This window comes from Catharus ustulatus, chromosome 7 (genome assembly GCF_009819885.2).
Source record: "Catharus ustulatus isolate bCatUst1 chromosome 7, bCatUst1.pri.v2, whole genome shotgun sequence".
Taxonomy (NCBI): Eukaryota; Metazoa; Chordata; class Aves; order Passeriformes; family Turdidae; genus Catharus; species Catharus ustulatus.
This window is the reverse complement of record NC_046227.1, coordinates 28449943-28473542: the sequence shown is the minus strand read 5'-3', so window position 1 is coordinate 28473542 and position 23600 is coordinate 28449943. Positions and strand designations below refer to the sequence as shown.

General features: G+C 40.5%; 1 protein-coding gene across 3 annotated transcripts in view; it reads left to right on the top strand.

Annotated features, from left to right (window-relative positions):
• Positions 1-23600, top strand: part of MYLK (myosin light chain kinase) — a 199129-nt gene that overhangs the window by 116047 nt on the left and 59482 nt on the right. For all 3 annotated transcript variants that reach the window (XM_033064001.2, XM_033064003.1, XM_033064002.1), the window contains exons 14-17: positions 1184-1430; positions 9098-9178; positions 9538-10442; positions 20059-20175. In XM_033064001.2, coding sequence (XP_032919892.1) covers positions 1184-1430; positions 9098-9178; positions 9538-10442; positions 20059-20175 — 1350 coding nt within the window. The remainder of the gene's footprint in view (positions 1-1183; positions 1431-9097; positions 9179-9537; positions 10443-20058; positions 20176-23600) is intronic.

Below are 23600 nucleotides of genomic sequence, written 5' to 3'. Positions count from 1 at the left end.
TATAAAGTTCCTCTTCACCTTAAAAAATGGTGAAAGAAAATTATTATTCCAATGTGCTGAAGAAATCTCTATTTAAAATACATGAGTGTTTATAAGGTTTGTTGTGAAGGACGCTCAAGTTCTCAGTCTCTGCATCAGAATTAAAAAGGATACTGAGCAGAAGCAGCTTAAAAAAATCGTTTCACTCTGGAACATTATGTTACTATTTCAAAAATGCATTCCTGAGTCCTATTTCTAGGGACAGTGCAAAACTTCTGATAAATGCAGCTTCAGATTGTAACTATCAGGCATACTTAACTATGGATTAAAGTAAACATTTTAATATGTTTTTGTTTCTAATTGAAGTCCTTAGTATTTGAAAAAGCTTTCTAGGAGCTAGGTGTCCTGGTTTTAATGTTAGCTTTGTAGTGGTGGCAGGTAAGGAAGACATGATTTCTGCAATCTGAGAACTAGCTGCAAAAAATTTGGCTTTGAATCTCTTCACATGATGTTAATCCCACAGCAAATACTGAAGTACCAACAAATTTCCTGTGACTGGGCACACACTACTTTTGTGACAGTGACTTCTTTTAGTATTACTGAATATTGACATTTCCTCCTAGCCACTATTGAGGATTAGTGGAAGTCGTGGTGAGACTTTTATTATTTTTAATGTAGGATATCTTATCTGCAGTGTTTGAGAGAGCTGTTTAGTCTGTTGTCACTGTCTGCTCTGAATTCAGACCTTCCTCTCTCCTCCAATCCCCCCTGAGATCCAGCCTTGGGGTTAGTCTTCTATATTAAATGCAGTTTTATGCAATTGTTAATGATGATTTATTGCATGAGCTCTCAACTGCACAGCAGTCATAGTACTGTTACTTGCCCTTAAAGCTATTCCTACCCGTATTCTCTAAGGACAAGTCTGCAAGATTCCTTTTAGGGCAGCTTTAAAGTCCCTTTGTTTTGCTCTTAATATAAGCTTGGATCAAGCCAGTAAAGTGCCAAGTAAATGATTAATTTTAGTACGAACACAAGTTACTTCCAAAATTAAAGTCTGACTTATTCTCAGATTAAAAACTTATACCCTGCATGTTCAAAATAACTTTCCTTGCCTGTGATTGCTTTCCTGAAATTAATTAGCTTAGTGGTGACATTCAAGCTTGGCATTTTCTTCTGATATGTAAACTGTGTTTGTAAACTGCAGAACCTCAGGATGGTATTCAGCCCTGGTTCATTAGCAAACCAAGATCAGTGACAGCAGCTCCTGGGCAGAATGTCCTCATATCCTGTGCCATTGCTGGAGATCCTTTCCCCACTGTTCACTGGTTTAAAGATGGGAAGGAAATAATGTCGGGAACAGCATATGAAATCCTGCAAAATGAAGACATCTTCACACTGGTCTTGAGGAATGTGCAGTCTCGTCATGCAGGGCAATATGAAATTCAGCTCAGGTATGTTTGCTGTGAAAAAGAAGGCTGTTCCCTTTGACCAATTACTTATATTTGCCCTCAAGTTAAAATTGCCACTTGAAGACAGGAGTTCCATCCTATTCAAGTGAAACATTAGGGTACTAAAGGAAAAGAATATTTCTGAGGGATAAAAAAGAACAAATAAAACTCCAAGAGAAGAGAAGAAACACGAGAAGAGCAAGCAAAAAGGACAAAGCAGTATGTTTTCTTTTTGAGATCCTGTAAAACAAAGCTTTGTGGCAGCAATATGAGAAGCAATTTCTAGCAAGGAAAACCACAATCAATTCCTGAATTTTGGAGCTATTGTTTATCATGTTTGGCATCTCTCTAGGTATTTGTAAGGATGCCTCTTTCCATGGGAACAACCAGTCTAGGAAGGGCTGTTACATAACATCAATACCTTTAAGGGGAAAAAGTGTTTCCTGGCCATGTTTGAAATGTCTGAATCTTATATGCAAGTTTGTAGTCCCCTTTTGCTGACGTATCTTTGAAATGAGGCACCTTGATGCTTTGAACATCTTGTCATTCCTACAAAATCTGCAAGAGTTGTTTTCAAAATTTATTTTATTTTATTCTGGTAGAATAACTATTCTTTAAATGAAGAGTTATATTTGCTGGCTTTTTACCTTGCAGAAAGTGCCACAGCACTTTCCACCTCCAATGGTGAAGATTACATATCCCCTATGTGGTTGTAGAAAACATACATTAAAACCTTAAAGTGATGTTATCATTCCATGCTATTTACTGTGCATAGATGTAGTTGCTTTACTTGGCTGGTGTTTGTGCCTCTCTTTATTAAAATTACTTCATCATCATGGACATTTGAATCCATTACACTGGAAGAAAATTATTTGGTTTGCTCTACACACTAACTTTTTAGTCCAGATGCACTAGTCTGAATTGTCCTTTGCTGCTTGCAAATAAATTGCTCATATATTCTTAATACAAGGAGGGAGGGAATTTCTTAATAAATTCAACCTATGTAGCTTGTAAGCAATGAGTTTGATTTTTTAAGTTACAGTTTTTTTCCAACCAGTGTGGCCCAAATGTCACTATGTAGATGCCTCCTAGCTTGAAGATACGTTTTCACAGATTATCACAAGCAGACACAAACTAGCTTCAGCATATTTTAGTATTTGTAGTCAAATGAGGCACTCACTTTTCACCAGAAAAGTGTGTTTTAGAAAATTATAGCTGTTGAATATAAAGATTTCCTATAATTAAGTTTTTCTACACTTAATTTCAAGTCTCATTAATAATATTTATGTAGGTAGAGCCACATGTGCAATGACCTTCTTGCAAATCAGCTCTTCAGTAGATTTAGGCCCTTTGTAGTCTGCAATAAGTTGTGAACTGGCTCATTTCAGAACTGGCTTTTTTGCAATTGGCCCAGGTCATCTGGGGCATTCATAATGCTCATTTGAGCAGGTCATGTCTACAGAAATCCTCTGCATTTCTTTTCCTATGAGGATCAGGGGTTTTTCTAGCACTCTGTACCTCTGGCAGGATTAGAAATGCCAGTTCAATTTCATTCAGGTCACCAACCTCGACAGGAGAGAGCAGAAATTGTGAGAATTGCTACCTTCTGCATTTCCCCACTTCATTGTGTGTGCCCTGGCCATGGGCATCTTCTCCTATGACGTGCTGGTGGTGAGATATTTCAGCAAAACTTCACGGGTGAAAGAATGAAAGAGGACAAAGGAGAGCCAAGAGAGCTTTGTGGAGGGTTTTGTAGGAGGTCAGCTGTATTGATCAGGTGTAGTTGGTGATCACTCAGGCCAAATTCATCACTGCAGCCCCTTTTTCAAAGTGGAAGTCTGACATTATCATAACTCTAGAATGTACACCTAGAAATTAAATTATTTTGTATAATTAGTAGATGAGAGGAACTTTTTGGGGGGGAGGAGGAAAAAGTAAAGTTGTAGCTAGAAAACAACACAGCAGATTACATGCTAGCTGCAGCTATTCCCTAATCCTTTCACTGGAGAAATAACTGGAGATCCCACAAAGATCAGTGCATTCATGTTGGCTTTTTCTAATCCATGATGAGTAATGCTGTGCTGCAATTAGTGCAGAGCGAATGCTGATGCCTCATTTTACCTTGCTGTCTTTTGTAAAATTCCAGTTAATGTTCAGGGAGCAGAAAGTCCTATGTCTTTAGGCACAGGTTGTACACTATGAGTAACAGCGAGGTAACAGCCCCAAGCATATCCAAGAGCCAAAAACCAGCTGTGTTACTTCAAATTTGCAATAGAGTTGCAGTAATCTTCAGCACTAAATAGTCTTGACTAAATAGCTGTTGAACTGGCTACACTGGTCTTGAACACTTGATTGAGATGTTTATATGTTCAGAAACACTTTTAACAGTAACTGAGAGGAAGAGAGCTGCATTTTGTGTCTTTCTCTCAAAAACTTCTACAAAGACCATTTTAAAAAATGGAATAACTGAGAAAACATAAGTCAATTCACTAAAGAGTTCACAGAGTTCACAGTAAGCTATTTTTAAACATAATAATTTTCATTACAAATAAAATGTGCAGCTCCTTTTCACATATTAATTTTAGAAGCAGGTTGCATAGCTGCTCTTAGGGAGTCACTCCTTCTCCAACTCTCTTAATTTAGTCTGGGCATAGTTTCCTACTAGTGTTAATTATTTTCCAATTTTCTTCTCCATTATTCTTAAGCTCTAAATTCTACCCTAATACCTCCACAATTGTCATTTTGTGTTGGCTTCTCCCAAATTAAAAGTCTGGTCTTAAAAATGTGGGTTTAACAAAAGAACTGTTTGACTCTTGCTGGTTCTTTCTCCTTTAGTCAGAGTGAGCTGACAAAGATGTGGAGCCCAGTGTGATCCTGGTATGATCCATCCATGACTGCTCATTGGCTTTCTGTCTTACCATCCCTCAGCATTATTTAGAATACATTTTTGCTTTGCCCTTTGCTATTTAGCAGACAGCTAAGTCTGGCTTTCAGCAGAGTCAATGTAGCCCCTCCTCATCCTTTTTTAAATGTACACAGGACTAAGACTCCTCTACATTTGCATTTTTCATTTTAATTGTTCTAATAACGTTTCATTGAACCTGTTATGTCTCAGGCTCAGAGGAATAGTGTTGCATAAATATTAAAAGGCATTTACCCACTTTTGCAGTTCATCTATTGAAATTTGGACATTTTACAGCCTGCAAAATGCATAAAATGGAAAATAAAAATCCCTTTCCTTACTCATAAAAACAAAGATATCTATTTCCCTTCCTGTCCTTTGCATCCTTCCAGTGATGCAGTCACTGGTATCCTGTTATCCCAATATGACTTTTCTGTGTTCTTTCACTCAGTCATCATAAATGAAGAGGTAAACAAAAAACCTGTGAGAACTGGAGAGAGACTGTGTTTGTTGAGCAAAATCTTTATAACAATACAGCCAACATGGGAGACCTCAGAAATCATCCTGCAGTTCCTTAAAAAAGTCATCTACTTTGTTAACCTTTGTCTTCTCAGACACTGTTTATCTTCTCCCCTACTCCATCTTCCATACAATTTTAGTTAGTGTTGATTAGTATTGATTTAGATACTTTGATAATCTGTTTAAAATAATGGGAAAACATTTATTTTATAAATCAGTGGTACCTCAAATACTCTGCAATTCAGGTTATATAAAAAGCACTCCTAAGATGACATTTCTTTAGGCTAAAGAGTAAATATAGCTCTGTCTTTCCATAACATTCAATTTGCAAACCTTGTTTTCTCCTATCAATACATTGTCTATTTTTAGAGAAGAAAACCATTATTCTTTCTTGTTCCATTCTCCCACTTAGTGCTGTAAAATGCAAATGAAATTATTGTTCTTTCAGGTATAAAAAGCTTTTGGCAAAACCCTCAAGTGAGGCAAATCAGTGCATCCTCTTTGAAGCCAATAGAGCTGTTCTGCTTTATACCAGCTATAGTTGTGATCAAGTAGATTAGTTGCTTTCTTTGGGGCTAAAGTATCATGGAGTCTGGACTCTCTCTCCATTTAACTCACAGAAAAGTTGCAAAACCTCCTTCTGAGGATTTGCAGTTACCTGCACTGAAGCACCAGCTATAAGACTTCTTTGCCCCTTTTAGTTCGTTCTTGAAAAAATGTAATTTCGTTTACTCTGCAATATTTATTTCACATTTGGTAGGCTGCTAGGAAATTTCAGTATGTCCCCCCAGTATAATTACAACTGCTTTTTTTCCTGCTTCTCCAGGGAATGCTTCCTAGGGACATGCAGACAATAAGTCTCATCTAAGGTTCAGTGAAAATATTTTAGTAGATTCTGCCAAGAAACTAGTATTTCAAGATATTTTGAACATAAAAGCCATTCCAGGGAAAACTGATCCCACAATAGGACACAGAGCTATTTTTAAAATTGCCTCAGGCTTTGCAGCTGGAGTTTTATTTGTTTTTGGTGGGCTTTTTCATTAATATTCTTTGACATTTTAAAGATAAGTCCTGTGCATGAGTATTCTACAGAATAGTCCTGCAAAAGTCACCACTTCCAGGCACTTCTTCACAGCAAAGCTACTAAGCATAGGTTTTATCCATGTCTATCATTATTCCACAATAACAGAGACACTAAGGTCTGTCTGTGTCTAAGGTTTTGTTGATAAAATGCCAACACACAGAACCTCAAGCTGCACAAGTAATATTGTTATTGCCAAGATTCCAAAGAGCAGAGACGTGGAAGACTTGAAGATGTGCCCATGTACTGCAAGGCTCTCTTTTTTCTAACTGCCCCTATGCATCTTTGACTTGCCTAGATTCTGAAATGGCATAAATGTAAAAAATATTTAGCAAGGTTCTGGAATTATTCTTGATTGAAATTGATATCTAAATCACCCAATGCTTCTTAATTTTTCTTGGCTTGTTTCTCTTTTTCCATCCTGTGATCTCCAAGGTGGATCGTTGTTTTTAACTTCACCTTTTTAGACTCTGCCACTGGATTCAGAAGACAAAAGTATGTTTTCCCTGCTTCTAAAATCATCATTTTGATTTCACTTGGAACAGGCCTTACCCTGGGAAGGCTACACTTTTGAACAGACACAGACTCAGGGTTTGTATCCAGTAATCTGGTTTTTAGACATTCACTTGAATCAGAAATCCTAACTAAAATCAAAAAACTACCTTGTGAATCTTTTTTCCATCTAGGTACTTGTAAGTCCCACATAATTTGTAAGTGCTTCCCAAGGTTTTAAAAATAGAAAGAACAAAATGCTCTCCTACTTTCTTACTCCCTCCTTTATTTTCCAAACCCTGTGAAAAATAGCTTACTTTAGAAGGATTTACTTTGCCTCCTTATTTGCTTCTTCGCATATGCAAAGAATTTGCAGAGGGAAAGATGCCTTGCAGAAATGGGTCCTGCAGAAATGCTAACATTCTTCACAGTGGTCAGGACCACATTCAGTATCCCTGAATTCCTCTCCTGGGACAGTGCTGTCTCTGCTTCTTCAGCCTCTCCTAATGGTGACACAATTCTTGTGGACAAATGTTTTTGCCAGTCATGACAGAAGCTGAGCAGGGGTGCCTCAACGTTTAATGTACTCTGCAAATTGTCTATACTTCAGTATGCATGGCTTGTCCTTTGTCAGCTTTGGATTGGTTTAAAGTCCTGAACAGGAGGGCTCTTCAGTTAAACCAACAGCCTGTTAAAGCCCTGCAGCACCGGTGATTAAGCAGTTCCAGAGCGTGTCTGCTTTCCTTAAAAACTTTGGAGAAGCCAAGGAAAAAAACTCATGAGTTCCAATAGTGGCAAAAGGGACCAGTTTGAAATGCATTATATGAAAACAACAGATTTTCAGCAATGTTGCTACCCTGCAATAATTTTATGCCAATCAGTATGTTGGGAGGAGGTGAGGTGCTATTCTTTTTATTTGTCTTTCCATCTGTCTTTCTTTCTTTCTATTTCTCTTGCTTCCAAATGGAGGCCACACATAAGAGTGAGTAAGAATGGCAGGTCTCCAGTGCAGGGCTGAGTTAAACACTCTCTGCATCGACTCAGATCCTCTCCTCCCCTTTGGACACTCTGTTTGGTACTCAGATGCCATCTAGTTTTTGTATTGAAGGAAACAAAGGTTGTGGCTTTCAGTGCTTCCTTATGGATTGCCTTCAATAGCAGTTGTACATATTCCAACTTACTGGATATACAAGTGTCAAAAACATTTCTCTGCTTTCTTGTTGTTAGTTGTCTTAAAGTCAAATAAGATATGTTTCTATCAGCAGGGCCTTACTTTGCCATCCAGACACTTTTATCAAACCTACCAATTTCTTTGTTGTTTTCAAATTAGGCTGATCCACTGCTTCTTTTTCGGAAGCAATAGAAATGAAGGGAAATCTATCTGAGAAGGTGATGGCACTAATTGCTCTTATAAAGACAAAACTTTGTCTTGAATCTGTGATCTGTATTAATCATCTTGCCTTCACTGCAGGTTATTAATGGGTGACATTACAGGGTTTTTTTTCGCCCAAACAGTACCATATCTAGGAAAGTATTTCCATGCTCTATTTAAAAACCAGGCCAGACAATATATTTATGGCAAGCTAACAGTCCTGAGTCCATGTTTTAAACTTCAGGGCTAAGTAGACTTGAAGGTGCTCTTATCTAGCAAGTTCAAAGCAGAACACAGCTGGGAAAACCTGCCTCTCTTGCCTTCCTCCCCTCCAACACATGTGTTTTGCTCATGTCCAGGAAATGCTTTCAGTAGCAAAAAAATATTTTTATTCAAGAAAGATAAATAATCTATGACATTCTAGTCCATTTACAACTTATACCTAAACTGGGAAGGACAGAAGTGTTTTCACTAATCGAAGATATCTCTAGTCCTTAATCAAGTCTGGTTTTTTAATAGCAGTCAGGGGAGTGGTGGCAATAGTTACACAACTGCTGGCCTGGGGGAGTTAAAGTTTGCTTTTGGCATCTCCTGTGTTAAGCAGAGAAGAGTTGTTTGGGGCTGGAAGGATGATATATATCTGTGGGAGGGAGGGAGCTGCAGGGGAGCAGGGAGCACTTTAAATGAATTCTTTAATGGGAGCCCTTTCCAGAAGGCATCCGTGGTATTCCTCTGCAAAAGGAAGAATAAGTACTCAGCACCATATATGGTGACACTTTTATGTTTTTTTAATATAAACATGTACAGGCTGGAGCAATCCATGTAGATGGGTTTTGCTGATTGGTTGGGCCAAAGGGGAGGGAAGGAAATGAGACCCTGGTTTTAATATCTTAACATTAGAAAACTCAAGAGCTTGGGTTTGAATAAATAAACAGTAGGCAGAGTTGGAAAGATTTTCAGCTTTGCAAAATAGCCCTTTCCTCTGTCTTGATTTTCCAGCTTTTATATTTATTTTCCTTTAGCTTGTTTGTTTGCAGCTGCTTCGTTCTGTAAATTGCTTTGATTTTTGTTCAGGGAGTTTGCTGTTCCCAGTGCAGATAGTAACAGATCAGTAAAAGCTGAGATAGCTTGGCTCCAAACATAAGGGGACCAAATCCACTCAGTCAATCCCCGCAATGCTGGGCAAAGAAAAGGGGAATGCCACGCTGGGTTTGAGCTGCTTTAGTGCAATACACAATCACTTAGCTCAGGCAAGTTACAGAGGAAGAAACCCCTGTTTTTCTGATTTCACTTACATATTTCAGGAACCAAGTTGGAGAATGCAGCTGCCAGGTGTCTCTGATGCTGCGGGAGAGTTCAGCTTCCACAGCAGAAATGCTCAGAGAGTGAGTATTTTTCCCAGGGACTTGCATGGGTGGGTTCTATTTTTTGCTCCGTTAATTCCCTGCCCTTACAGACCCAGGCTGGCTGCTGTTCAACCTAATCCCCAAATGTGACCTAACAAATTGTTTTCATCATACAAGCTAAGCACATTGTACCAAGCCAGAGTAGAGAAGATCTTTTTTGTTTGTGCCCTTATATGGCTCCTGAAGTCATCATTGATGCAATAAACTAATGGAGTATGCTCCTCTAATCAACCTCCCCTTCTATAAACACATTTTGTTCCTGCTCTGAGATTGTTCCCTGACATTTTTAAACCAGCCCCTTTCCTGGCTCTCTCTTTCTTTTCTTTTTCGGATCATAGTGGGAGGGAATCAGCCAGCTCTGGAGAGCAAAGAGATGGTGGAGATCATGGTAAACTAACGTTTGGTAGAACAAGTGGCTTCAAAAGGAACAGCAGTGTAACCAGAGTAGCTGAGGAAGAGCAGGAAGACGTCCGAGGCGTGCTGAAGAGGCGAGTGGAAACTCGGGAGCACACAGAGGAGAGCCTGAGGCAGCAGGAAGCTGAGCAACTTGATTTCCGTGATATTTTAGGCAAGAAAGTCAGCACCAAAAGTTTTTCTGAGGAGGAACTGAAAGAAATCCCAGCCGAGCAAATGGACTTCCGAGCAAACCTGCAGCGGCAGGTCAAACCCAAGACCTTGTCAGAGGAGGAGAGGAAAGTCCATGCTCCCCAGCAGGTGGATTTCCGCTCTGTTCTGGCCAAGAAGGGCACCCCAAAAACCCCATTGCCAGAGAAGGCACCACCTCCTAAACCTGCAGTTACAGATTTCAGGTCTGTGCTGGGCTCCAAGAAAAAGCCACCTGCGGAGAATGGCAGCGCTGGCACCCCTGCACCTAATGCTCGTGCCAACTCTGAAGCCCAGAATGCAACCCCCAATTCTCAAGCCCCTGTTGCCAAACCAGCAGTGAAAAAAGAGGAGAAGAATGACAGAAACTGTGAACATGGGTGTGCAGTGGTGGATGGTGGAATAATTGGGAAAAAACCTGAAAACAAAGCACCGGCAAGCAAACCACCAGCAAGCAAACCACCAGCAAGCAAAGGAACAGCACCCTCCTTTACACAGAAGCTTCAGGATGCTCAAGTAGCTGATGGTGAAAAATTGGTCTTACAATGTAGGATTTCCTCTGATCCTCCTGCAGCTGTCACCTGGACTCTAGACAGCAAAGCCATCAAATCATCGAAGTCTACTGTCATCTCCCAAGAAGGTAAATTAATTGCATTACAAGCCAGCTGGATGGCATACTGGTACATCTGGCTCTTGATTAATAATATTTAGTTCATTAAAGGTAATGCAATATTTATTTAAATCCTGTGCCAGTAACTGTTTCCAGATGCAGCTTTCTTGTTATTTCAGTGGAGTACACAAGGAACTGTATTGTTTGACATTTCTTGCAGATTCTCCTTTAACAGCCTGCAGATGTAAATCTTATAAAGTTTAACTTCTTGCATTTTAAATGCTGTTTACATTGCTAATGCTGTTTAAGGAGCTGGTACATGGTGCTTATTTAAACTGAACTTTAAGGATTTAGAACCTTGAAAACATTATATTATTATTGCTGGTTTATAAATTCTAATTGAATTCTTCTGTATGTTTAATATTTCAGGCTTTTTATTGCAATAAGAAACACAGAAACAAAGTGGGGTTGTGTCATAGAAAGAAATTACTACAACTACAAGTTATGATGAGAGTTGAGAACAGATTTCCAGTGTGTTTAATGCCCCACCACAGGTGCTTCTGTTTCCACTGCAAGCACTGAAATATTTGAACTCCACTGGCTTGGTGACTTTTAGCTAACTTCAAAACTGTATAGAATTTGGTAGAAGTCCCTAGAGGGAATACTTATTGTTTTCAAACTGTATGATTCCTTTATATTTCACTTTTTGGATGATCAAACCCACTAGACTGTTTTTTGCATGAAAGTTAATGTTGTATCTAGACAAAATACTTTTTCCTTGGGACAAAAATAGGAAGGAAGGACAATTGATAGCACAAAAAAACCCCTTCTTTACTTCATATGTGTTCCATAAAACACTGAGGGAATTATCTGGAACATGATACCCTCTGGCACATTGTAGCAAAAAAGTTAATATTCACAGTGAGAATTCTAGTTTGGCACAGGGATCTGCACTCTCACTTTTGAATCTTCTTTCATTTAATCCAGACTATTTTTAGTGTTAGCAAATGAGAACCAAATTAACATGTAGAACAGTTCAGCACAACCAGTGAATCCTTGTGCACTGTTCCAAGCAGAGTAACACAAGCATTCTCCTGAAGTGGATGCAGTGTGAAAGAGCATTGTATTCAGAGAGGCTTGGAGTACTTGAGTAGTGCTTTGAGGAGATACCAAAGTAAGTAGATGGAGAAAGGCACATGGTAGCAGGTGCATTGTGTCTGGCCTTTGTCTGAAGTAGAATAATATTTGGGTTTTCTGTGTGGATACAAGTTGATTTTCACCCAAGGGGACTGTATAGAATAAGTGTCATGTATGTGAGAAAACATTGACTGGTGTGTGCCATTCTTATAAAAAGGAATGACACAATCAGTCAGTTTAGCTAGCCTTATACTGGAAGCAAGATTTCAAGGCTTTTCTTGGAGTTGCTCAGAGTGAAAAAAAAATTATGTATCCCAAAGTTCCACGATTCCTGTCAAAGTACATCAGACAGCATCTCTGTACAAAGCCTCTGAGCTATGGTGGAGCCTCCTATAATCCTGAGCTTTGGAGTTATGGTGCTGCAGAAAGCTTTTTCTTCACTGAAATAATCTGAGTGATTGACTATTATAATCCCCCAACTCTTATTCACTCTGAAAAATGGTACTGTGGAGCTGCAAAATGAGGGTAGTTGTTTACAGTGAAGTGATCCTGATGTCCAGAAATGCTCTGCCACCTGTCTGAGCAGGGCATGAGGCTTCTCCCACACAGTTTGTCTGGGCTGGGTGACACTCCTGGTCACAACACTACAGGGTGTCATGCATTAACAGTGCTTTCCATTGAGGTCAGGATCAAAGGTCAGTCCTGCATAAGGACTCCACTGTTCCAGGACAGCTTCTTGCAGGGGGTGAAGACACTGTTCTTATGTTCCACTTCTACCTGCCCTGTTACACTTGAATCATGCTTAGTAGTCAGTGTTATCAGTACCTCAAAGCCAGGCTTTCTTCTGCACGTATTTGCAGAGGATCTTGGAAAGAAATATTACACAGTGTTGTAAGTTTTGTCCTTTAATGGAAAGACAAGGAGTGAGGATTAGAACTTTTTTTTTTTTTAAACCTTACTGCATACCCTCTGGTACACTGAGAGGGTGCATTTCATGATGGTCAATTTTGATTTTTTCCTGAGAGTACCTGCTAGCTTTGGCTCTTGGAGAATAATGTGTTGCTGCTCTCTCACTATAAGATTCTTTCATGCCAACTGTTAAGTAATTAACTAGGTATGCATGATACTTTAAGTTCCAGATTTCATAGAGATTCAGTTTTCTCTTTCTCCCTAATTAGGAACACATATATACTTAAGGGAACCAAGAGAGGAGAAGGAATAACTGTAATAACAGACTAGAACTGAGAAATAGCAAATTCATTCAGTATCAGGAAATACTGTTCAACAGGGAAACTGTATGGATTTGTCTCACAGATAGTGTTTGGAACAGCTTGAAACACAGAGAGCAACAATAACACTGGAAGCAGTACACAGCAGGCCAAAGGCAAGTCCCACTTTCCATCCTTTGGCCCAAAAACTGAAAATGCATTAATCACACCCACAGGTGTACTTCAGCAGCAGTGCCTTTGTCAAAGCTTGGAGCAGCATTTAATGGGCCCAGGAGGTAATGCCCTAGAGTTATCCTCACCTGAAAGAAGGTTGAGTCTGTGAGGAAGAAGAGGAATTCAAAGCAAACAGACCTAGCCCACTTTAGTGGGTTTAGATCTCACAAAACCATTTTTTATTTCTTTGGTATGACCTTTTTCTTCCTTGTGTTCAGCAACAAAATCCACTCTGAGAAAGAGTGGGTCTCTGAGAAAGACTAGGTCTGTTCTTAGCCGTTTCACCAACTGCTTTCGTGCTGTTGTGATGTTTGGTGGTGACCACAGAGGATTTTTTCAGATTTGTCCAAGGTATTTCACAATAACTTACATGTTCTTAATGAGTTGGATACTGGAAAATTCTCTGTCTAGAGTAACGCATGTTCATCTGCTTCTTAGCCATACTACTAGCCCATCCCACAAACTGGTCAGTGTAAATAATGCATAAACCCCCAGAATACTATGTATTTGTGTTTTGGAAATTGAATTATTCCTCTCTGTCATTCTCAAAAGAGAGAGAAAAAAAAAAAAAAAAGGCAAAAAGAGACAGAAGTTTGCTCATCTCCTGGTGCCATATATATTGTGAAGATAAATACATAAAATTCAGTTTCAGGAACATGCGTTTGAACACTGACATATTTGGCCAGGAAAGTCAAACTTAGAAGTATACTTGTGTGTAACAAGTTCACAGGACAGGCAAACTATGTAAAAACTATGTGTAGTCACTCACTGAAAATAACTTTCCTTGGCCTATTTGTCCAGTTGATAGTGAGGCCCTTTACCAGTTAGAAACAACGCTGTTCACAGCATTCAAGCACAGGTCTCCTCTGTGCTTGCAGAGCCTGACTGACACTAAATTGTCCCCCCAGGTAGTTTAGCCATCGGAGTGCAGGAGAAGGGAGAGTGTTATCCCTGCTCTGTTCCATTGGAGAAGCCTGTGTACAAACACCAGCATCAGCATAGTCCCTGACTGGTAAGGCTTTGCCAAAAGAAAAGTTAAAACCTGCTCCAAAAATGACCTTTATCTTCAGGCGTATTTTATGCAGTATTTGTACTGATTTCTGGTAGCTAATCTAGGGCTTGCAGTGTATTCCATTATTCCAGGGTTAAGTTTAGTTAGAAGTCAGAATCTGGGCTGCATTATCCTGAATGTCACAATCACAACAATAGCTGATATCATGTAATGTTCCTTCCATTTTACATTTCAGCTATTTTCCCTTTGAGATCATGAACATCAGTACACTTGTTCTTACATTCCTTTTTACAGTTCCCCAAATAGTACTCTGTTGGTTGATTGGCATGATTTATGACAAAGTGAGCTCTTGCATTATTTTTCTGACGTGGTACAATTTCATTAATGGTTTGATTTTCTATTTTTCTTCTTTTAAACTTGTCAGAGTGCTATTATCTACATTCTGAAGTAGATATTAATGTGCTTTTTGCCCATTAAAAAATCAAAATAAACAGTGACTAACAATAAAAAGAGTGTACTCATAAATTAGAGCATTATACATTTATATGGTATGGGGTAGATGAGGCACTTTAATGAGAAACTTCTTTGCTTGAAGTTATGGGGGGCCTTTTGTTTGGAAAAAAAAAAAAAGTTTTTTTAAGGCTCTAGCAGGCATTGCAGTGAAGTTAGACATGTAAGGACTGAGTAGAACAATTCTCCTCCCAGGGTGAACCCTTTAGAGCAGGACCCATTTTGTTTTACATTTTGTTTTACATTTTGTTTTACATTTGTATAGTGCTAGCAGCAGTGCCCTGTGCTACTGTCCTGCTTTGGGACTTGCTCTTGGGCAGAAAATCCACAGAGAAAGTTCTTGCATGGTTCCAAAAGCTGTTCTATAAGTGAAAGGGTGCACAGTATCCTTAGTAAACTGATGTCTAAGAGTGAATACAAGTCTAAACTCACACATTTGCCATTTTTTAAGTCAGCTTGCTCAGCTTTTTTTTTGATAGATTTAGTACTCTGTGACTATATGGATGGAAGAGGAACTGTCTAATATAGACTCAGATAGCAGTGGTGGTGTTAGGTGTGGATTAGAAAATACCCTGCGTTTATATTGCTTTGTCTAAGCCAGCATTTTTTTCTCCCCAAGTTTCTTGGCAGAGTAAAGATTTGGTAATCTTATTAGCAATAATGCCTTAACAACTTTCTTGTGACTTAACTCCTTAATCTTCCTATCAGTCATGCAAATCAGTCTTCCAGTCTAGCTAGGATCTGCCATGACTTTTTTGTTTTCATTTTAATTAAATTTGAGGAAGAATTTGGTGGATAATTAACATGGCTCTAGGTACTGCTGAAAGTGCATTTTGCACCTTACAAAAGCTTTTTCAGAAAGTTTAAGATTAGGGAGACCATCTGAGCATAAGTTCTGACACAATACCATGTTTGTCACAGGCCACATTTCTCTCTGCACTGTCATTTATGTCTGAATCTATCCTCTTCCAGAAAATGCATGTAGTGTGGCTTTAAATACAGCAAATGAGAGACATTTCCTATAACAATTGGCAGTTTATTGCAAAGTCTAACTATTCTAGTAAGATTTTTGTTATTAAATCAAGAAACAAAACAATGCCTTATTTCTAGCTTGATAGAAAGGCTTTGACTCTAACCAAGATAGCTTTCCACTTTTTATGAAACTTGACCTCAAGCTTGACCTAGTAAGTCAAGCTCTTACTAACTTTCTCTCCATGATGCACTTCATCGAGCCCTTGGAGGTTTGGGGTTGTTTTGGTTTGGTTTTCTTTCCAATACCTCCTCTCCAGTTGCTGTTTGTTAGTTTATTATCCTATTTAGAAAAGAGGAAGCAGAATCATGTGAGAATCATCAGCACCAGTGAGAAGGAGATCACCTTCCTGTTTATGCCCTTACTGGAGGTTATTGATCCTCTTCCTACCTCACAACATCTGAACTTATGTTTGTCATTTCTCTATTAAACCTTCTGAATACACAGCATCCCTTGCTGCCATAGGTGTTTGTCTTTTCACTATCTCAAAGACCCATTTTCTGAGTGAATGGGACTCAGCTCAACAAGTAAATGACATTGTTTAGGAGGACTTCCCTGCTATCTTTTCCCTTTCCAAGTTTCTTTCTAGCATCTATAAATTTATAGAAGTCAAATTTATGAGTACTTCCACATCATAGATGAAAATATTTAATAACTTGGATCCTAGTCTGATCACAGAGGAAATCCACTAGAATCAGACTAAGTGATGGTTTCCTATTGTCAGCTTCTTCAGGAGTTCTTGGTTTTGGCAGCTCTAACTCCTCCTAAATCAATGTCATTAAAATGGTAGTGTAGCATTAATTACAAGCAGAATAATGTGATATATCACAGATATTTCAGTAAAGGTTAAGAAAATTACCTTTGCACAGAAACATTTGCTGGTTAAATGTCTAATGTTGTGAATCATTTAAGGTTTCTTTCACTGTTTTCCTTAAAACTCTATCAATTATCAGTAATTACATTTGACATTTTTTCTTCTCTTAAATTCATACTTTTTTTCACTGTTTTTTCTGTTGTCTTTGTAACTGTATTCAGTATTTTCCTGGTCAATTCACTTCTCATTTCTAAACATGACCATGACCCTAGCACATATTTGAACTTGCCCAGACAATTTGAGATTTATTAGAAAATTAGCACTATAAACGAATGAGTTCCTTAAAAAATTGTTATGTCTTCTAGGCACAATTTCTCACAGACCAGTGTTTATTAATATTGCCTAAATACTCCACAGTACTTTCTTATATCATGGGATACAAATGAGAAAGCCATAAACTAGAGTCTGCATCATGGGTAGGAGTCAGGAGGTTGGCCAGCTAGATGCCAGTGTGGGGAATGAAGCTAAGGAGCTGTTTTTTGTTGGTTTGTGTATTTGTTTTATATCTGAGGTTGACTTTCTGTGGAGTTTCATGGAAAGAATGCAGAAGCCTAGAGATATTTTAAACTGTCTTGCACTATTTTTGAGCAAGTCACAGAATCCTTTAATAGCTCAAAATTCAAGGGAAAGGCTTTGTGTACCTAAACCAGAATCTCCAGTAAACTACCAGCCTCTGTGGCTTTTAAGGTCTTTCCTAGAGTTGCACCAGTCCCAATGTCTATGTGGTAGATGCCAGTATTCATGTTTATTCCAATCCTGCACTTTGTGACAATGTTTAAAGATCATCCATGGTTTGGTTCCTAAAAAAAAATAGAGGGTTGGGGGGACAAAACAGATAGCACACATTTTTAGCTGACTGGGATTTGTGAAATGCCAGGATTTCAGAATACCCAACTGGAGTAACCAGACTGGGCTTTCTATCAGTTCTGAGAAAATAAGCTTGTTTCAGGTCTGATGGGGTTTCCAGAGGAAATACCAAATATTTCATTGAAAGACATTTGGCCTTCTAGCCCAGGGAATTGACTGTAGCTCTAACTCACAGAACACAGGCCTGGTTGGGAAGTTTCCTATCCTTATGAAATCTCATCAACTTTTGCCTGGTTTTGGGTGGTTTGAGGGTTTTTCCTGGTTTTCTACGAAAATGAGGTTTTGACAGCCATGCTCCCTCAGCCTCCCCTTATAATCCTGATCCAGCCTGGTCAAATCTTTCTGATCCATTGACCAATTTCATATTTAGCCCTAGTAGTCCATCAATACTGGTAGCTATATAAAGGAGAGTGACCCAAATTGTCTCATTTTCCCTTCCCTCCTCCAGTGAGGGCTACTACCATTTATCCAGTGGTTGCAAGGAGCCCAGCAATCCCCATGTATTTTGCATGTGCTGTTCCTGTGGAGTTCCTGGGGAGAAAGAAGAAGTAGAGGAAAGTAGGATGCAGATTATTTCTTCTGGGAGGTGGGAGTTAGGAGAAAAAAGGACGTGGCCCTTGAAAGAAAAAAAAAACAGATTTCCTTCACCCTCTCTCACAAAATAACTTCATTAAATGAGTGTTGAGGAGTAACCCTGTGTCACATTAGTCTTCAATGAGCTGAGGAAGAGCTTTTGAGCAGGTAGAAAACTCCATCAGAAGCTGAAGTCAACTCTGCATTGTTCCAGTCACTTAATGATTCAGTTATTCTTACGGGCCAGGTTCCTCTCCTGCAGTAAGGTGGCCAGAGGTCTCCTTTATACGTGTGTGTCTTTGTTCCATAGTTCATGGGTTTTTTCAATGGCATCTTTAGGTTTCAATGTGCAATCTTTTTTAATCATGTTACATAGATTCATATGAATTCTTAGACTGGAAGTTATGTTTGGCTTGCTCTCCAAATGTCTCTTTAAACAGCAGAGACATGTGAATTTATATTTGCTAGATGCCTGCAAGAATACTTTTCTACTGTCTCTCCTCCATTTGGAATGGAACTGCAGCTCGTGACATTTTTGGCTTCAGCCTGACTCATGGAAAAGCTTTGCCTCAGGGAGGGCATGTGGGTTTTCTTTTCACCCTGTGGTTGGCTGAGCACAGCCCATGTGAGTGAGGGGTCAGTGCTCCTCTTCTGAGACAGTTTTCACATCATTTCTCAGGGGAAAATAGTCATTATTTAGAGCTGCTTGATTTTGTGAAGGATGATAAAGAGGGAAAAAATAATTTTTTCTAATTAATGTGTGTTTCTGGCTAACCAAATTTGTTGGAAACCTTTTGAATATTTTTATAAGATTTTTCTTGAATAATGACATCCAGGTTTAAAATGAGAGAAAAATCTGAATGCCAAGAGAATAATCACCATGTCCAAACAGAGTTCATCTCCAAAGAGAACTAGTAAACTCCCAAAATTGTTCAGATGGAGGGGAGCTCTTTTCAAGGTCCTTTTCATGGACCAGTATCACCTGTGCCTGTGTCATCTCCCACATCACACATTTGATGTGGAGCCTGGGGTTGAGTGCTCTGGGAGGCTTCCAGTTACCATAGAGAGAAGGGTGCTGGGAAATTTCCTTACATCTCAGGAAACAGGGTAAATATCTGAAAAAAAAATCCATCTCTTCAAGTCTTTAATTTGACTGTGAGAAAGGTAAATGGAGGAAGGGGGAAGGTTTTACTGCAGCTGAGGTAAGTGGAGGGTGGAGTGGGCAGAAGTGCACCATGTCTCAGGCTGTGTTTAGGGGACAGATCCAGCTTTCCAATGAAGAAAGAGAAAGCAAACCCGACTTCACCTTCACTTAATGATGGATATTTGGAAGGGGAAAGTGTGGAGCATTTTAATTGGGGTTCACCCTGGGGAGGAAAATACTTAATTGTTCCAAGCAATGCAAGTGAAAGTAAGGGACAAGGTTCTTCTTCCTCATCCCCCATCTACTGGGAACAACTTCTCTTTTGGTTCACAGAGTTTTAATTTTTAAGAGGAAATGTATTTCCCTTGGGTCATACCAAGCTTCCCTGGGTAAATAACAAGCTTATGTCGCATCCTGTTTCTGCAAACCCAATTAAGTCAAATTTTGTGGTTTTGTTTGAAAATAAATGGATTTTTTTCAGTGATAAATTTGATTGCCACTAGTATATTGGACTTTCTAATGGATGTCTGTTTTACAGACAGTTATTCATTAGGCAATTCAAGCAAAAAGAAAATGTCTTTCAGTGCCATTTTAAAATTTAGGCACTCAGCTGAAGTCCTGCTCTCACACACATGAATGTTCAGGGGAGTGCTAGAGACAAGGTTGAATCAAAACTTCAATAATGGGCTTTGGACAGTAACATTCTTATTTACAGTCCTACACTATGAGCACTTCTGGAAAAAAGTCACCTGAGTGAGAACTTCTGATCTCTGCTGTAAGGCAAAGAGCAGCAGCGTTGCTGCTCTGGGTCTTCTCCACCTTTAGCAAACCAGGGCGGTGGGGACAACTTGGAGTATCCTAGGGAAAAGCAGTAAGATTCAATTTTTGATTTATTTAACATTAATAAGGCTACAATAAGGTTGAATTTTTAAGGACAGCAGAGAAGATCACCTGTAGTGAAGGACTGGCTCATTTGATGCCTTCTGCCCCTTACTGGCACTAAGGTTTTTGTGAGCTGCAGCCTGACATGCATTTAATCTCTCCTTCCATTGTCCAGGGACTCTCTGCTCACTGACCATTGAGAAGGCTGTGCCTGAAGATGGGGGCGAGTACAAGTGCATAGCTGAGAACCCAGCAGGGAAAGCTGAATGTGCTTGCAAAGTGGTGGTAGAAGGTAAGTACTGTGCTGGGTACAAAAAAGCCTTCCTTAGAACTTCCTCCTTTCCAGCTTATTTCCCAAGAATGACCTATAGGAGCTACTTACACGCATACACATGGCAAAAAACTTTACCCCCTTCCCTTCTTCACTTTTTGGTCCATAGGTAATTCAATGTCTATCACAAAGGAGCATGAACAGAGAGACAGTACAGAACCTAGGGCTCTGGATTCTTTGTGGAGTAGTCTGTATTCTCCTGCTGTCCACTGCATTTCTAGAAGGCTTTTAGAGCAGTAAACTGAACTTGTAAGATTTGTTTCTGAGCTGTGTGCATCCTTTGAGAGCCAGTGAGAATTCCCTGTGTGAGTTTGCGTGTCAGTCCATGTGTGGTACGTTTCTCACTCTACAGCTCCCCAGTTCTTTGCATTCACAGATGTTTGGTCATTTGGTTTTCTAGTGTAAGTGAGCAAAAATAAACAAATTAGCTGCTCAACCACCCTTGTGTTCCATAGTCTTAGAACATGGATAATTTACTGACTGAGGTACAGTAAATTCACGAATACAAGCCGCACTGACTATAAGCCGCATCTCTGGGTGTTGGCAAATATTTCGGTTTTTGTCCATAGATAAGCCGCACCCGAATAAAAGCCGCTTTGTCGTTCGCAGAGAGGACCCGCGTGCAATTAGTAACAGAACTGCGGGAGGGCGGGGTTTACTGACTGAGCTAAGGCTGTGCAGGCTCGGCCCGCTAGGGGCCGCTGACGGGGCCAGGTGGCCCAGCCCGGTGCTGCAGCTCGGGGCCGGCCGCCGCTGCCCCTGGGCTCGGTCACCCCGGGTTGGCGCTGCCCCGCGGTGGCAGGCAGGGACGGAGCTTCCCCCGCTCCTACGGCAGCGGCGGCGGGCGGGGACGGAGCTTTCCCGCGCCCGTGGCGCCGGCGGCGGGCAGGGACGGAGTTTCCCCGCTCCTGCCGCGGCGGCGGCGGGCGGGGACAAAGCACCCCGTCGGCTCCCCGAGCCGCGGCAATGGCTGCGCGGGGCTCCTGTCGGCTCCCCGAGCGGCAGCAATGGCGGCGCGTGCTTCCCCCCCCTCCCCGGGCCGCAGCAATGGCGGCGCGGGCTTCCCCCCCCTCCCCGGGCCCCGGTAGGGGTGGCCCGGGTCCCCCCTCTCCTCCCCGAGCTGCAGCAATGGCGGTGCCCCCCCCCCCCCCGTCTCTCCCCTGGGCTGTGGCAGAGGAGGAAAGAGAGCTCTCCTGCCTCTCTCCCCACCCCCCGTGCTGCCTGCAGGGAGCCAGGCTCCACCTGCGGTGCAACAGAGTAGCGATTTGTAACAATCGCAAAATGCCGACTTTGCAGCTGCTCGGCTCAGCACTCTGGCAGGCACTTCTGAGGTTGTATTAGCCGCTCCTGATTATTAGCCGCATTTCCGGTTTAGGAGCAAAATCTTAGTCAAATTGATGCGGCTTGTATTCGTGAAATTACTGTACTTGTTTTCAGCCATGGTCATGCTGAGGACACTGTACTCCTGTTAAATAGTCTTGGCCTTCGGCAAGGCCTAGGTGAGGCTGAGTGAGACACAGACCTATAAAGCTGCCATGGATTTTAAATTATTTAATGGGCTTTAAGTAACCAAATGTCCTTCTAATGAACTCACCTTCTGAAGAGCTTGTTTTTGAATACTCTGACTTTCCATTGTGACTAAAATTAACACAAAACTAGACAATAAGCCTAATAACAGAACTTGGGTAATGAACCTTCACAGCTGTGTTGCAGATGTGGTATTTGTGGCAGGAGGTCTAGAAAAGAAAACTATTCTTTTTTCCTAATGAAACAAGGTAAGAATGTGATTCTGTAACTCCTCACTAAAGGTCAGTCTTCATGTAACTGGAAAAGAAATTATTTACACATAAACTTACAATTAAATTTACCAGTATCTTCTGTGATACTATCACAGAGTCACAGAGTAATCTGTCTTAGATATTTGATAAACTATTGTTTATGGTTCTGTAATTTAAGGTAATAAATTTTGTCAGTGCTGAAGTTCAAAGAAGAGGCTTTAAGCAAAATCTAGTCCCTGAAACCCCTTAACCACCACAGATCCAGAGTGCTAAAGGATCAGATCATCAAAAGCTTAGCATACAGTAGTTCTCTAGAGCTGCTAGCAACTTTTAAATGTCTCAGTCACTATGTCTTTTTCCTTTGTCTTCTGAATCTCCTTCAAGTATTTGTTTTTCTTCCTGAAGCTTCCTTTAGCCAATTTCCCACTTCATTTCCTGCTGGACAATCCATTCTCTAGGAGGCTGCAGGCAGAGTTTGGCTTGCAAAGTCTTGATCATGGGAGGCTGTGAGCTCCTTGCCTGAAGATGTGAATGACATTACCTCAGCTGTCTGGCTCTCTGTGCTGGTGGCACCCATGGCATTAGGAGCTCACTGCTCACATCATGTTGGGCACCAGGATGGCCACATTCCTCACCTCCATTCTGGCTGCCTCATCTGCCTTTTTCATTCTCCACTGGTATGCTGCTGAGAAGAGGTTTTTGACGAATGGCAACATAGCAAACTCCAGCTATTTAGGAAAGACGCCATTTGATATCCCATGTCTGGCAGAGGGGATGACTGTTATTTTTAAATTAGAATTGTGATCTAAAACAAGAGTTCAGATTTCTCCCTTTTCAGTCCACTGTCAAGATCCCAGATGCTGATTTTTAGACTAAGTAATCATAGTCATTATATTTCTTTTGACATCAGGGTCTCAAGATTGGAGGAATGTATGACTTCAGCTGGCAGATCTGAGTGTAGAATCTGGGTGTCTGAACTCTCACACAGCCTCCTGCTCTGAATTATTTACTATGAGATTCTCTCTTCTTCTGCTAACTTTTTAGGAAACCTAGATGAATTTTCACACACTGGCACCTAGAAGAAGGTGACTAAAATAGCTGTTTCCATAACATTTATGTCATCTTTTTCTCTGGTAACTAACAGCTCTCTCACTCACAAGAGTGAGATCATAATCTATAATCATAATCTTTCTTCCAAAGATGAATTTCAGGATCAAACAATCTAACAAGCAAAGCTTGTTAGGATTTGCATTTTAGTTCATAGAATCCTAGAATGGTTTGTGTTGAAAGGGACCTTAAAGACCATTTTGTTCCAACCTCTATCGTGGCCAGGGCCTCCTTTCCACAGATCAGGTTGCTCAAAGCCCCATCTGGTCTGGTCTTGAGCAACCCCAGGAATGGGAAGCCTGCAACCTCTTTGGGCAACCTGTGCCAGAGCCTCATGGCCCTCACAGTGAAGAATTTCTTTTTAATATCTAATCTAAACTTTGCCTCCTTCTGCTTATAGCCATCCCTGCTTGATGTGGCACTACAGATCCTTGTGAAAAGTCTCTCCCCAGCTCTCTTGGAGCTGGTTTGGATATTGGAATGGGCTCTAAGGTCTCCCCA